General features: G+C 45.4%; 1 protein-coding gene across 1 annotated transcript in view; it reads right to left on the minus strand.

Moving 5' to 3' along the window:
- VOPP1 (VOPP1 WW domain binding protein) overlaps positions 1–14,552 on the minus strand; it is a 129,613-nt gene that overhangs the window by 52,364 nt on the left and 62,697 nt on the right. Inside the window, exon 2 of the mRNA XM_075558158.1 lies at positions 11,626–11,684. Within this exon, the coding sequence (XP_075414273.1) occupies positions 11,626–11,684 (59 nt within the window). The remainder of the gene's footprint in view (positions 1–11,625; positions 11,685–14,552) is intronic.

Genomic DNA, 14,552 nt, shown 5'->3' on the forward strand with positions numbered 1-14,552 from the left:
TGGGATATCCAACGCACAGTATTTTTAGCAGCTGCTTTGGCGACCGAATGACCTTACGAAGCTTAAAATGTGCTCCTCCGCGGCAAAGGCCACTGTTGTGGGCAGCACTTTCCGGACTCGAAAGAGACAGGGAAGCAGAAATGTTCCTTCGGGTCTGTACAGTCCTGTGCTTGTCCAGTCCCGGGATGTGTTCCTTAGCCTGGTTCGTGCCACCCTCTCCTCCCCTCTGCCCGTGTCACCACTCACGCTGTGACCCAACACCAGCCGGCACAGTGAGTTGATTGAGCAACTGCCCAAAGTTGTTGCTAAGAACAGCTCAAGTAGAGAATGATATCAAGGGAATCAACCGCGCTTGGGAGGCTCCTTTGAATCCACACTGCTGCTCCCGGAGATGCGTGGAGGCCTTGACCCAAGGTACAAAACAGGCACCTTTTAATAGGAGCTTTGGAGAGAGCAGCCTGTGGATTGGAATGGCAGGGGGTGAGGGGCAGGGGGAGTGCAGGAGGACTGGGAGAGGGGCTTGAATTCCACGCTGCTGCTTCCCTGTTCAGATTCCAAAGGCATGTTTTCTTCAAAAGAAGGAGCTTTGTTGTTCGTATATGCACATATGCCACCTTCTAGTTCAAGACAGAGAGGAAAAATTAAGGAACCGAAAGGGAAAAAAAAATCCCACCTTGACAAAGGGAGAGGGCAGAAAGAGAGTTATCACTGAGCATTTTAAAAAGGGGGACAGGTGGGAGTGATTCTGTATGCCTAGGTAACCGAATCCAATGATTTTTTAAAATTAGGTTCTATTAGCTGAATAATGATAATGCTGGAATGAGATTCAGGGACACGGAGAAAGGCAAGACGATGAGGAGGAGGGCCAGATGGGATTTCTGGTGAGACACAATGAAATTAGATTTTCAAATATAAGGATAAAATCTCTGACACAAGTTTGCCAGCTACATGCTGTCTCCCCAGTGCCTTCTTCCAGGGAAGTTTGCATCGCAAAACGAAGGTAGTATTTGAAATAGAATTTATGTTGGGGGGAGAAGAATTCTGTTACCGAAGAAAAGGATGCCATCTTGATTCAACCTTACCTTCAAGAAACAATCTATTTTGAAGAACGTGGCAGAGAGCTCGGTGCCCAGAAAGAATGAAAGGGAGTGTGTTCTGCACCTGTGTTTCTACGGAGATCTGTTGTGACTCAATGTTAATATTTTTTTCAAACTTGACATTGAAGGTGCTTCATAAGTACCAGGTTAGTCCCACCATCCTCATACAGCAGCTCCATGAGGCACGGAGACCTTCTCTGCCCTGTACACCTGGGCAGCAGACATGGAAATTACTCAGCAAGCATCTGTGAAACGAATGACTGAACGACAACTGTCACAGGCCCCGGGGCAGCCCTTGGTACACTCAGGATTTGTCAGTTCAGAGACACTGTATCCCTGAACCTGAGTGCTGGATCTCTCCCCAGCTCCAAGCAGCAGGGTAAACTTGAGCTGGACAGATACATTCTTATCTGCACTCCAGCCAGTGCCAACACCACGAAAATCCTAACACAAGCTGCCCATAGGGAGAAACAGTGAGGCTCCCAAGAGATTAACTCGCAGGGCAACCATGTCTTCCAGAAGCTTCCAAAATGGGAGGTGACCCCTCCATGGCTCCCATCTGGCAGGCAGCAAATCTATCCTTGAGCAAGACAGCTGGAAGGAAGAGGATACAGCCGACTATGTTCTCCTTATGTCCCTTGGAAAAGCATGCATCATTATCTCAACTTGACTGAAAGAAGCATTCCCTGGGGACCTTGCCACTCCGTTCCTTTGCTGTTCTGTTGCACCCCCTTAGTGTTTTGCCTTGGTGTGGTGGGATCAGATCGGGCGTAATTCCCACACTGTGTCTCCAGTGTTGTCCCCTGTAGGGCTATGAGTCAGTGAGGGACGTTGTATCTCATAGTGGGGCCAGCCATGTGGTCCTCTCTGTGGACTGGCTGCACTGAGCGGGAACATTGCCCTCAGGGCCTGGTGGGCCAGGATGTACTCCACTCTCTCCTCCTTCCCCTTCATCTGCTCCGTATTCTCCAATAAGATATGTCCCTCTCCCGGAGCTGCAGCTTCAGTGCTGTACTCTGAAATAAATTATTCTGGGGGGAGGGGTAGGTGTCCACATAGTTGGGATTGGGGCCGGCCCCCCCAGACCTCTCCACTGGTTCCCTACTCCGCTGGCATGTTCCATTCTATGTCCCCGTTTTTGAGAGAAAGAAACCACCATATGCACTCAAGTGTAAGCTAAAGCACCTAATTTTACCACAAAAAAGTGGGAGGCTTTTTCAGCATCAAAAATGTGCTGGAACAACTCGGTTTCTACTCGAGTATATACAACAGTTGACCTGGTATGAGATCTAATCTATACGAGAGCACGTATTTGGATTGTAATCTTTTAGACTCTGGAACCCACACACTAAACCCAATTCCTAAGGAAAGGGGGAGTCAGAGGATACGAATTAAAACCGGGAGAGAGCCGGTAGGAAATAAAGTGCACAGTCTGTCAGGTGAACTAAGAGCATGCATGCTGTTCATCACCCACCCACACCCCAACCAAGTTACAGATGTGTACAAACCACCGTGTTTCCCCGAAAGTAAGACATCCCGAAAATAAGACCCACTTACAGTTTTGCCTCTCGCTGAAATATAAGGCACCCCCAAAAATAAGACCTCCCCGAACATAAGGCCTCCCCAATAATGAGGCCCCTCGAAGCTACTGTAACTCTGGACTCTGGACCGTAGCGGCAGGCACCTCACAGCTCACTAATGACCACAGTGCAGCTGGAGCAGACAGGAAATGAGAGTAAATGAACCATAGATTATGAGTAAATGTACCATAGATTGTTGTACATGGAAATAATGGTAGTAACAAGAAATTCTCTATACTGCAGGATTCACAGTTTGTCTGGTTATGCTGGTTTGTGATGACAGCTACTACTGTACCATATACAGGTAATAAACTTCCTTTTATTTTTGGTTCTATAATAAATGTGTACCATATTCTTCTTCATGGAAAAATAAGATATCCCCTGAAAATAAGACCTAGCAAATCTTTGGGAGCAAAAATTAATATAAGACACTGTCTTATTTTGGGGGAAACAGGGCATATACCATTGTGCTTTCAGCCAAGAATACAAGGTGCTCTATCAGAGATATGATGAGGGAGTTACAAATTCTAAAAGGAGGAATTTAGTCAAAGTCAGCTACCCAGAGAATGTAGACCAGGAAGAGAAATGGGATTGGACCAGGCACGTCGGCTGTGCAGTGGGACCAGAAGAGAATACTAGGGCATTTGCTCAACACTAAAGAATTACTACTGGATGTGAGTTACCGTTCCAGGCATGAGAATTCAAACATGTATAAGGCCTGGCCTTTGCCCTCTTGGGATTCCACTCAGAAAGGAAATAAAGTCAACACATATCCTGGAAGCCTCCTACTAAAGAAGTTAGGCTTGCTTCTTTATAATTTAAGCTGATGAGCAACATAGTAGTTTAATTCATTCATGAGGAAGTGAGAACTGGATGGAGAAGGGAATGAAAAAGGCCCAGAAAAAGTTACCTAGGCGAGCAAGTCCTGAAAGAGTCCCCAAGTGGGACAAGGATTCCGTGTTTGACTCCTCCCTGAAAGCTCAGCAATTCAACTGCACCCTGAAGTACCTCAGAAAACAAGGTAGGTGATCTGCTTTCCAAAGGTCACAGCCTTGAAAACCCCATGGAGCAGTCGTACTCTGCACACGTGGGGTCATCCTAAATTGGGACCGAATTTACAAACGAACACTAACAACACCTGTGGCAGATATGTCTTTATAAATAAGGCCGAGATGCAGGTGAAGGCAGTAGGAACAGAGAGGAGACACACAAAGGCAGGAGGTAGAATCAAGAATACTAGTCCATGTGGTTCATGTTTTCCCACAAGATGGACGGACACAGTGGCTGCATCACTGGGCTCAAATGCGAGAATAATTGTGTGGATGGCCCAGGAACTGTTTCATTGTTGCACATACAGTCACTGTGAATTGGCACTGACTCAATGGCACCAAATCACAATAACAACATGAGGTCAGATGACATGAATTCCCAAAGGGGACATGCAACACCGCCTGGACCCTAGTGCCTGCTGAAGGAGGATTGCTTGCTGTTATTTTTATGTGGTTTTTAGTTTTAACTTTTCAGGACAGTACACCCGGGAGACTCTGGACCACGCCCCTCACCATATGATGTACACGTTGCTATGATGCTGGAAGTTAAGCCATCACTGTTTCAAAAACCAGCAGTGTCACCCAGAATGGCTAGGTTTTAGGGGAGCTTCCAGATTAAGATAGAGTAGCAAGAACGACTTTACTACTTCTGAAAATTAGCCAGTGCAAACTCAATGGGTCACAACAGAATATTGTCAGAGGGCTGGAAAATGAGCCCCCTGGGTTGGGAGGCACTCCAAACACACAGTGGCCGCAATGATGGCTCAAGCATGTCCAGGACCGTGAGGATGGCCCAAGGCCAGGCACGGTTCCGGAAGTCACAGGGTGCTGTACGCCGGGCCACCAGGAGCTGGAACCCACTCGACGGCAGCTGACCCACACACAACAGCTCGGTGAATGCAGAAACGAAGTAGCTGCTCTAGAAATAGTTACTGAGTGCTTATTAAATGAATGAGTAAATACAGGGACACCAATGAGCCCTAGCTCCAAACCTCTGGAAAAAAAGCAGTAGAAAGTGAATCATCAGCTGATCTACAAAATGACTTAAGACACATTCATTTTTCAAGGATTAACACAAAGAAGACATGGCTGATCTATATTTGAGAAAGAAGCTGAGTCAAGGAAATTCAGCTTACCGATAAAAATGCATTGTAGAGAGGAGAATGGAAATATTTTCTCTCCCTGCTACCCCATGATCATTTTTCTCCAACCTGACAACTCTGTAAGTAGCATCAACATCTTTATGCTGCTGCTTTATTTTCCAAGTGGGCTTTGTCCTTTTGCAGCTGCAGAGGCTTTGGGCCAGAACTCCTGCCGTGTGGGGCATTAAGGATCCCTGCTTATGGAACCAAGGCAAAGAAAGCCTTCCATTTCCATGCCCGGACCCTCACTCACCAGCAGACAACCCTCCTCCTTCTACACAGGTTGTGTCAGGATCAGAATCTCCTCAAACGTGACCGTTGAACCCTACAACGTGAACGAGTACCAAGAGAAAAAAAGCAGCAAAAGATGCTGAGGTAGTTAGTTTATTGTGGCAACCTGGCCAATAAACACATGTGGGGTTAATTGAAGGGCAGAGGGATAAATGGCTCAGTGAGTCTCGCCTTTCTAGTTCTCGGATCTCTTGCTTTGGGATGGTTGGACCAGGGTGCAACTGCCTTAGCCGTTTCATGCTTCAGCTTGCAAGGCTCACTTCCTGCGAGACATCCCGAGGAGAAGCTGCATGGATCTACCCCGATGCAGCCCTGGGTGCTGGAGCAGCCGTGTGGAGACCCCTGCCAGCCCAGAGATGTTTGCACCTTCACTGACACGGTTTTCTTCCTGCAGTCGGCATCACTGTATCTGTTTTGTGAGATGGAGGAGGACTTTGTGGACTGGGGTTGGACTTCTGGGTTAATGGGTTAATGCTGGACTTGTGGGCTTGCGCAGCACTGGGTTGGGATGTTTTCTTGATGTGCACTTATATTTATATAAAATCTTTTATATACACGAGTTTCTGTGGATTTGTTTCTCTAATGTACCCAGACTAACACAGATGCCCTGGCACCAGAAGACAGGAAATCACAAAGATGACAGCAGAAATAAATGAGAATAGGAAAAAACAACAACAAAGAATCAATGAAGCCAGAAATTGGTTCTTTGTGAGGATCAATAGCCTTGAGAAACCACCAGCTATACTGACAAAGAAAAGAAGTATAAAACTAATGAAGAAATGTGATTGGTGATATTATAATAAAGCTCATGGAAATCAAGAAGAACATTAACAGAATTCTATGAAAAATCTGTACCTTCTGAAGGGCCAACCCCAATCGCAACTATGTGGACAGCCTCCCCTGCCCCCAGAAGAATTTAATTCAGAGGACAGCACTGAAGCTGCAGCTCAGGGGAAGGGACATGTCTGATCAGAGCACACCGGAGCAGATGAAGGGGGAGGAAGAGAGAGTAGAGCACATCCTGGCCCACCAGGCCTTGAAGATGATATCTCTGCTCAGAGCAGCCAGTGCACCGAGAGGACCATAGGGCTGGCCCCACTATGAGACACAACATCCTTCACTGACCCATAGCCTTACAGGGGACAACATTGGAGACACAGTGTGGGAATTGCACCCAATCTGACCCCACCACACCGCGGCAAAACACTAAGGGTGTAAAACAGAACAGCAAGGGGAGCAGAGCAAGGAAGTCCCCAGGGAATACCAAAAATAGACTTTGGGGCCAAGTTCTAACACCCCATCAGACTCTACCAGAAAATACCACTAAAGGTCAACAAACAGACCTTGAATTATTTACAGGCTTTTCTTTTATTTGTCATTGTATTTTGTTGTTGTTGTTTTGTTTTCTTTTGCTGCTCCGTTTTGCTCTGTCTTTTTTTGTGCATACTAGTATTTCTGGAGGTCTATCAAGATAAGATGGGGGATAAACAATCTGGAGGAGAAAACAATGGGCCGAAGGTTAGGGGAGGCAGGGGGGTTATGGGGGAGGGAGATGCATGGAAAAGGAAGTGGCGTTAACAAACCCAGGGGCAAGGTAACAACAAGTAACCCAAAATCGGTGGCAAGGAGGGTATAAGAGGCCTGGTAGAACTTGATCAAGGGCAATGCAATTACTGAAACCCAAATGAAGGAGATAAAGGGGCTTCAGATTTGTGAAAAAGTAAAACTATCTTCAGTCAAGTTACTGAAATTAATCTACCGACTTAGCAAAGTAGCAGGATGCAGGTTTGGCATAGAAACTAAGTTCAGTTGCACTCTTCTACAACATACCATCCCAAACTGTATTGGCCTACAACCTCTTTCCAGAAGCAAAAAAAATATTCAGCATCCTCCTGGTAATTAAAAGCTTTTCCACTCTAGGCAATAATTCAGGATAACATGTAGCTATCTGTTTTTGCAAAACCCCTGTATTGTTCCAGCATTCTCCAGGGAGCAGCATCACTCACTTTAAGAAAAAACCAACAAGCAAAGAAAACTTAAAAAAAGAAATCAAGAAAACCATACCATTTACCATTGCCCACCCAAAGTTAAAACACATCGGAATAAATCTAACCAGGAATGTAAACAATGTCCCCCAAAACATTATGTATAAAACACTACTCTGAAGAACCAAAAGAGATCTGCAAAAATGGAAATTATAACCATGCTTATGGATAGGAAGACATATTAACACTGTGAAAATGTGGATATTACCCAAAGTGATATAAAATCATCCCAATCCAAACTGGAACAGTATTCTTTAACAACATAGAAAAATGAATCACCAATTTTATACAGAAAGAAAGAAGTCTTAGATAAGGAAAGCATTACTGAAGAACAAAGTAGGAGACCTGACACTCATGATCTACAAACCTCCTATATAACCATGGTAGTCAAAACAGTTCAGTACAACTGGTACAACGACAGACACATAGACCAGTGGTACATAATTAAAAATGCAGATGTAAGTATATCTACTGATGGACAGCTGACCTCTGACAAAGGGCCAAAGTTCATTAAGTGGGGAAAAGGCGGTCTCTTTAATAAATGTTTGATTAAACTGAATAGCTGGCTATAAATAAATGATGTAGGATCCATACCTCATACTGTATACAAAAGCTAACCCAAAATGAACACAAGATCTAATATAAAATCTAAAACTGTGAAGATCATAGAAGGAAAAGTGGGAGCAATACTCAGGACCCTAGTATATGACCTAAATAGAACACCCAGTATAACTAAAAATGCACCAACAGAAGATGAGTTAATTAAATGGGATCCCTTAAAAATTAAATACTTAACACTCATCAACAGAAATAGGTAAAGCTATAGAGACAGAAACTGGATTGGGGGTATGGCAGGGAAAATTGGGGGGAAATGGGGACCTAATAATAATGAGTACAAGAATGAAGAAAATGGTCTAAAATTGACTGTGTGATGATCGTACAACTCTTATTATGATTGAACTATTGACTTACATGATATATGAATTATATGCCAATAAAATGGTTAAAATAAGTTAAAAAACAACACAGAGAGTAGGTGAATAAAGTTGTTACTACAACAGATCTGGTAAGGTTCTAATCTCTAAAATATATAGAAAATGGCAACACCTCAACAACAAGAAGATAAACAATCTAATTTAAAGAATGGGCAAAGACATTTAATCAAAAAAGAGATTCAGGCAGCTAACAAACACATGAAGAAACACTCGGGGTCATTAGTCATGAAAGAGATGAGAATCAATCTATCAGGAGGAACTATCTCATTTCACCCTAATAATAATGATACTATTTTTTTTAAAAGAACAGAAAATAATAAATGTTGGTGATAGCAGAACTTTTCTACACTGTTGGTGGGAATGTAAAATGGTACAAGCACTGTGGAAACAGCATGGCACTTCTTTAAAAGAAGCTAGAGAGAGAAATACCATGTTATCCAGCAACCTCACTCCTAAGGATAAACCCTGAAAAGTAAGAGCGGTGCACGAAGAGGTACGTACAGACTCAGGGGCACTGAAGTGTAATTCACAAGAGAAAAAGAGAGAAACCATCTAGTGCCCATGGATGGATAAACGGATAAACTGTGGTATCTACACACAAGGGAATACTACACAATGATAAACAGTTACAATTCCTCCACAGAACATTTGATAACATGATCAAATTGGGAGGGCATTATGCTGAGTGAAATATATATATGAAAACACTATTTACAAAAAGAGGGAGAAAGTCCTTTGGTGGTTATCAGGGATGAGAGTTGGGGGGTTTGGCTATATATATTTCTGCATTCATAATTTTACATGCTGCATATACGCTGGTGTTCTGAGGCCGGGGTTGGTTATGCCTTGGGCTGCTAACCACAAAGTCAGCAGTTCACAACCACCAGCTGATCCACAGGGGAAACATGAGACGTTCGATTCCCAGGAAGACGGACCTTAAAAGCCCACAATTCGACCCTGTCCTGTAATGACTCAATGGCAGTGAGTTTTTAACATGTATATTCGTTTAGACTATACATCCCACAAGGGCTACAGTCATGGAACTTTCTTAAACATAACCAAACCCAGGATGAAGTGCCTAGGCTAGGAGTCAAATTACCCTAGACTTGGGAAATGCCCGTCAATTGGCACAAGTTTATAAAGAAAGTATTCTGCATCCTCCTTTGGTGAGTAGCATCTGAGGTTTTCAACTCTTGCAAGTAGCCTTAGAAGATACAATGATGGGCTTCTTCTCATCCCGAGCAACGAAGAGCGAAGAAACAAAAGACTCAAAGTACCAGTTAATCCAGGGGACAAATGAATCACAGGAAACACAGGCTGCAGGACTCCAGGACCAACACCACAGTGCCCAGCTACAATGTCCAACTGCTCAGACTGGGATCACAACAGATAGTCCCAGAGAGTGGGAGAAAAAGGTAGGGGGAAAAAAAACTATTAAAGTTACACAAAAGACCAAACTAGGGTGACAGAAACTAGAGGAAGCCCCAAGACAATAATCTTCTGACACCCTTTGGAACCGAAGCCATTCCTGTAGACTGCCTTTCAGACAAACAACAGAGAGAGTCCCATAAAATAAATCATTACACCAAAGAAAAGAGTGCTCCTTCTATGAGATCACAGAGAAAACAGGAAGGGCTAGAAAATGCAGAGGAAAGGAAACAGGAGACAGAGAGGAAATGGGAGAGTGTTGACACATGGTGGGGAATGCAACCAATGTCATGGGTAACGTTATGCCCTCGTGAATGATGCATTGGGCTGTGAATTTCAAGGTCGGTGGTTCAAAGCCAGCAGCCGCTCCTTGGGAGAAAGCTGAGGCTTTATTCTCCTGTAGAGATGTACAGCTTTGGAAACCCATGGGGGCAGTTGTACGATGCCCTCGAGGGTCAATAGGAGTTGAAAGCAACTTGGTGGCAGTGAGTTTGGTTTTTTAGCTTATCAAATGGGAAAACAATTTGCTTTGTAAGCTTTCGCCTAATGCGCAATTTTTTTAAAAAGGCAGATAAGAAAAATGTGCATGCTGGTCAATTAAGAAATAACCCTCAGTGATCTCTCTTTGCTATTAATAATGCACTTACTGTCCCACTCCCATAGATGCTAAACGCATTTTGTAAACACCCATATGCTAGAATAATTGTGTTACTGCTATAATAGGTCCTGTGCATTCCCGAACGATTTCATATTTTACAAAAGTCTATCCTAACCACACATATCTTTTTGTGGGGGGTGGGGACAGGGAGAAGGTTTGTTGGGGGCATTCCATTCAAAACCCATGGAACTACAAAACAAACTGAGGTAACCTGGATAGGGAATCTGGCCACAAAGCAGGTGGCTCAGCATAGCTCAGGTCTACCACAGTGGTTATTAAAAATACATACAAACAACTGAGGGGAAATGCTGGCTGGGCTTTATTTAGAATAAGGCTGGCAGAGCCAAGGAGGATACAGGAAGAAATAGAACCTGCTGAGAGCTGCGCCAGGCTCTCACTGCACCTCTCCTCAAAGGGACCCCTGGGAAAGTGATGACAATGACTTTACACACACACACAAGAACACATGCATACTAACCCACATACACATATGTTGCGGTGTACCCAATTCCAACCGAAAGTGACCCTATAGCAGCAGTTCTCAACCTGTGGGTCACAACCCCTCGGGGGTCAAATGACCTCTTCACAGGGGTCTCCCAATTCATAACAGTAGCAGAATTACCGTTATGAAGTAGCAACAGAAATCATGTTATGTTTGGGGGTCCCCACCACATGAAGAACTGTATGAAAGGGTCACGGCATTAGGAAGGTTGAGGACCACTGTGCTAGAGGAAAGAGCAGAAATGCTGCGGAAGACTCCCTAGGCTGCACTCAACGGACTGTCAGCCAGCTCTTTGCGGCTAAAGAGCTATAGGGTGTGTTTGAACCTCCAACCTGTTGGTAAACCGCTGAGCACTTAACCACTACACCACCAGGGCTCCTTTATATATGCAAACCCATGCATACATGCATACAAACACATGCAGGCATGCAAAAATACACATATACCTACACACAATTCATTTGCATGCATACACATGCACTCACATATGTAAGCACACATACACACAAGGACATACTCGCAGCACCACCACCTCAGCAGCTGAGCTGAGAGCTTTCTCCTGTCCTGCTTAAGGTCACCATTCCACTTCTATAACCTCACTGCCTTTGCTTCAAAAATATTGTGCCTAAGCCAGGCTCACTTCAGCCTTACTCAGCCACCTTGCCCCTTGCTGTGAGCCAGGCCAGAGGTAATCTACACTACGGGACAGTGCACACAGTCCTCAGAGCTGGGTGGACCAAAGCCTGTCACCCAGACCAGTCCTGTGCCCAGCAATGACAGAACTCCAGACCAAGATGTGGCCGCCGAGTCAAACAAGTAGCAGCAGGAAAGCACTCACGTATAATAGGTTGGATACAGTCCTTCAAAATACCAGCAATGCTTCTTGGCATCTGTGCCCTGGAATGAGAAGAAAGAGTAACTTCGTCAGTGGGCAACACCAGCATGTTGTTGAAAAGGCTTCTCAACATACCCAGGACGGCTAAGTAATTGTAAATTCAGTGTGTGACACTCGGGGGCAGAGATGACACTAGGAAGTAGAGAGAGGGGGTTTATTTATATTTATATGTTTAACAGGGAAGAAAATAGAGCAAAATATATACATTCCCACAGATTTCCCCAGAATACACTGAGCACGCATAATGAAAGGCAATCCACCTTTAAAAACCAGCTGACAAGACAACTTCAGGTGTCTAAAGGATGCTAGAAATACAGTACTATAAAGATCTCTACTTCCTCCGGATCTTCATGCGTAAAAGGCTCTGATTTCTGCTGTTTTAACACGTCTAGATCTCTACCATCAGGATCCTCTCAGCAGGCTCCCCTATCCTCTCGCCAGTGCAGGGGTGAGTAAGAGGAAAAGGGGAACCAGGATGCCCCTCTTGGAGCTGGCATCTGCCACTGCAGAGGAGGACACTGAGGCAAGGAGGGTGGCAGGGCCGTGCACACCCACTGAGGAGGAGGCTCCATGTGCTCCCTGCTATCTCCATCACGTGCCAGCAAGTGCAGGGCCAGCACCTTGCCAGTGAGTGGAATTGCTTGTAAAATTCTCTGACCTACCTAGACAAGGCCCCCCTCCTCCAATTATTTTACTCACATTCTCACACTGTTTAAATTTTCGCTTCCTACCTCCACGATCCACTTTTATGGACTCATTACGTGTAAATAAAAGCTTTGAACGATAATGGCTTCAAAGCTACCTGCACACAGACAACTGGCAAGGAGCACAGTGTAAACCAGATTTGGGGGAGTGAAACCAGTGGCCAGGTGCCATCAAGCTGGCTCTGACGTCAGGTGGCCGGTTTCAGAGCTGCGTCAGAGAATTGTGCTCTAAAAGATTTTCAACAGCTGGGGTGTGTGTTTTTTTTTGGAAGTAGATTGCCAGGCCTTTCTTCCAAGGTGCCTTTGGACAAACTTGAACATACAACCTTTTGCTTTGCAGCCATGAACATTAACCATTTGCACTACCCAGGGATTCCTTTGGGCAAAGCATGGGTGGATTATCAAGTCCACGTTCAAGTTGCCTGCCCAGGGCACAGGCACAGAGGTGGGGCTGGACAGAGAGCTGTGGTCTGCCAGCTCCCTGTGCCTGCCCCCTGGCACCCTTCCGAGGGCTCTGAGCAGTGCATGGTGGTGTGCACTAACCCTGGCAGGGGATCCAAAACATATGCCACCGCAAGGAGGAAAGACCTGCTTCTGTTGAGATTTCGGTTCTACTCTGCCACGCGTGGGGCAGCTCCATCAACTGGATGGCCGCAGTTTGGGTTTGGGATTATTGTAGTGCCGGACAGGCCCTCCCACCACGGCATAGCAGAAGCACATGGTCGTCCAGGCAGTGTTGACAATATTCAGAAGCAGCCAAATGCTGACACGCAGGGAGCCACCAATTGCATCACAACCGCAAACGACACACTACGCAGACCTCACGACACGGGCTGCGAACATACAGGAGAGGGCGTGGAGGGCTCTCTGTGCGCTACAAGGAACCACAGAAAGGCACTCCTGAAGCGACTGACCCACTTTTACTGATGGAAACTGAATTTCATTTAGGCGAGGTTAGCTCCTGTCCAGTTCAAGAAATGAAGTTCAGACAACCGAGGAAATGCATTTATTTCAGCAGGAAAGAGAACGTCCAGCTCTCTGCCCCAAATTACAGTGCAGTTCACCAGTCTTCAGGCAAAGACTGAGAACCTGGCGCCACCCCCGCCACCCTCACCCACGTGTACTTAAAACATTTCTTCCTTCACTGTCTTTCCACTCACACTCTGTGAAATCCAGAAACGGGTTTCCCTAGCTCTACTGAGCTCCAAAGCCCCTTGGTGCCCCTGCACTCTGGCCTGAAAGACCTCCTGCCCAGTTGCTCCTGCAGGTGTCTCCATAGGATTTCCCAGGATCCCCAGGCCCAGAAGCAAGTGATCCTGGGGAGTAAAGAATGCCTCCCGTTGGAATTTCCCTTAACACGTTCCTCAACAGCAACAACAAAAGCAAGTCCATTACCAACTCACAGTGGCTGGCTAGCAGAGAAGAGCTGCCCCACAATGCTTCCAAGACTGCAAACCTTTCCTGGAGCAACCCACCTCATCTCTGGGTGGCAACTACTTGGCTGTGAGCAAACCAATGCTTGACCCGCTGCACTTACTTCAAAAGAGCTCCGGTACCCTAATGCCACCTACTTGAATTCTTCAGGCAGCACCAGGGCCTCTCTTACATTGCTGTTGGAGAGAAAGGGAATTGAGCAGTATCTGGAAAACCACAAATGCATTTCCTCTCGAATCACTGAAGAGCTGCCTGCACAAATATGAAACCCCCGTGTACAAGGCTGCTTACTGTGGCATTCTTTCCAAGAGCAAATCCTGGAAAAATATAAATGCCTATTCGTGGAAGGCCATTTAAATAAAGGTTAGTGCATCTATACAAATGAGTAATAGGTAGCCAAAAAGAATGCACATCCGAACTGAAACAGAATGATTTCTTGGGTATTGGGCTAAGTGACAAAGTACTGTCCATAAGGATTCTACCTTTCATGGAACAGGAAAATGGTACATTTGGGCTAGACTTTTGCTTATTTGTTTTTAATAAAAAGAACCTTAGGAAAGGTAATGATTCATGAAAATGATCCCCCTGAGGGACATGGGCAGTAGAGCAGGGTGTTAAAAAAGAGAGAGGGATGCGTGTTTGTAAGGACGCTTTTCCACAGTCTGAGGCTGAACTAAGCCCATGGTTTCCGCCCGTTTTGTGGCGGCGTGCGTTGCTGCGATGCTGGAAGCG

Source organism: Tenrec ecaudatus, chromosome 9, assembly GCF_050624435.1.
Source record: "Tenrec ecaudatus isolate mTenEca1 chromosome 9, mTenEca1.hap1, whole genome shotgun sequence".
Lineage (NCBI taxonomy): Eukaryota > Metazoa > Chordata > Mammalia > Afrosoricida > Tenrecidae > Tenrec > Tenrec ecaudatus.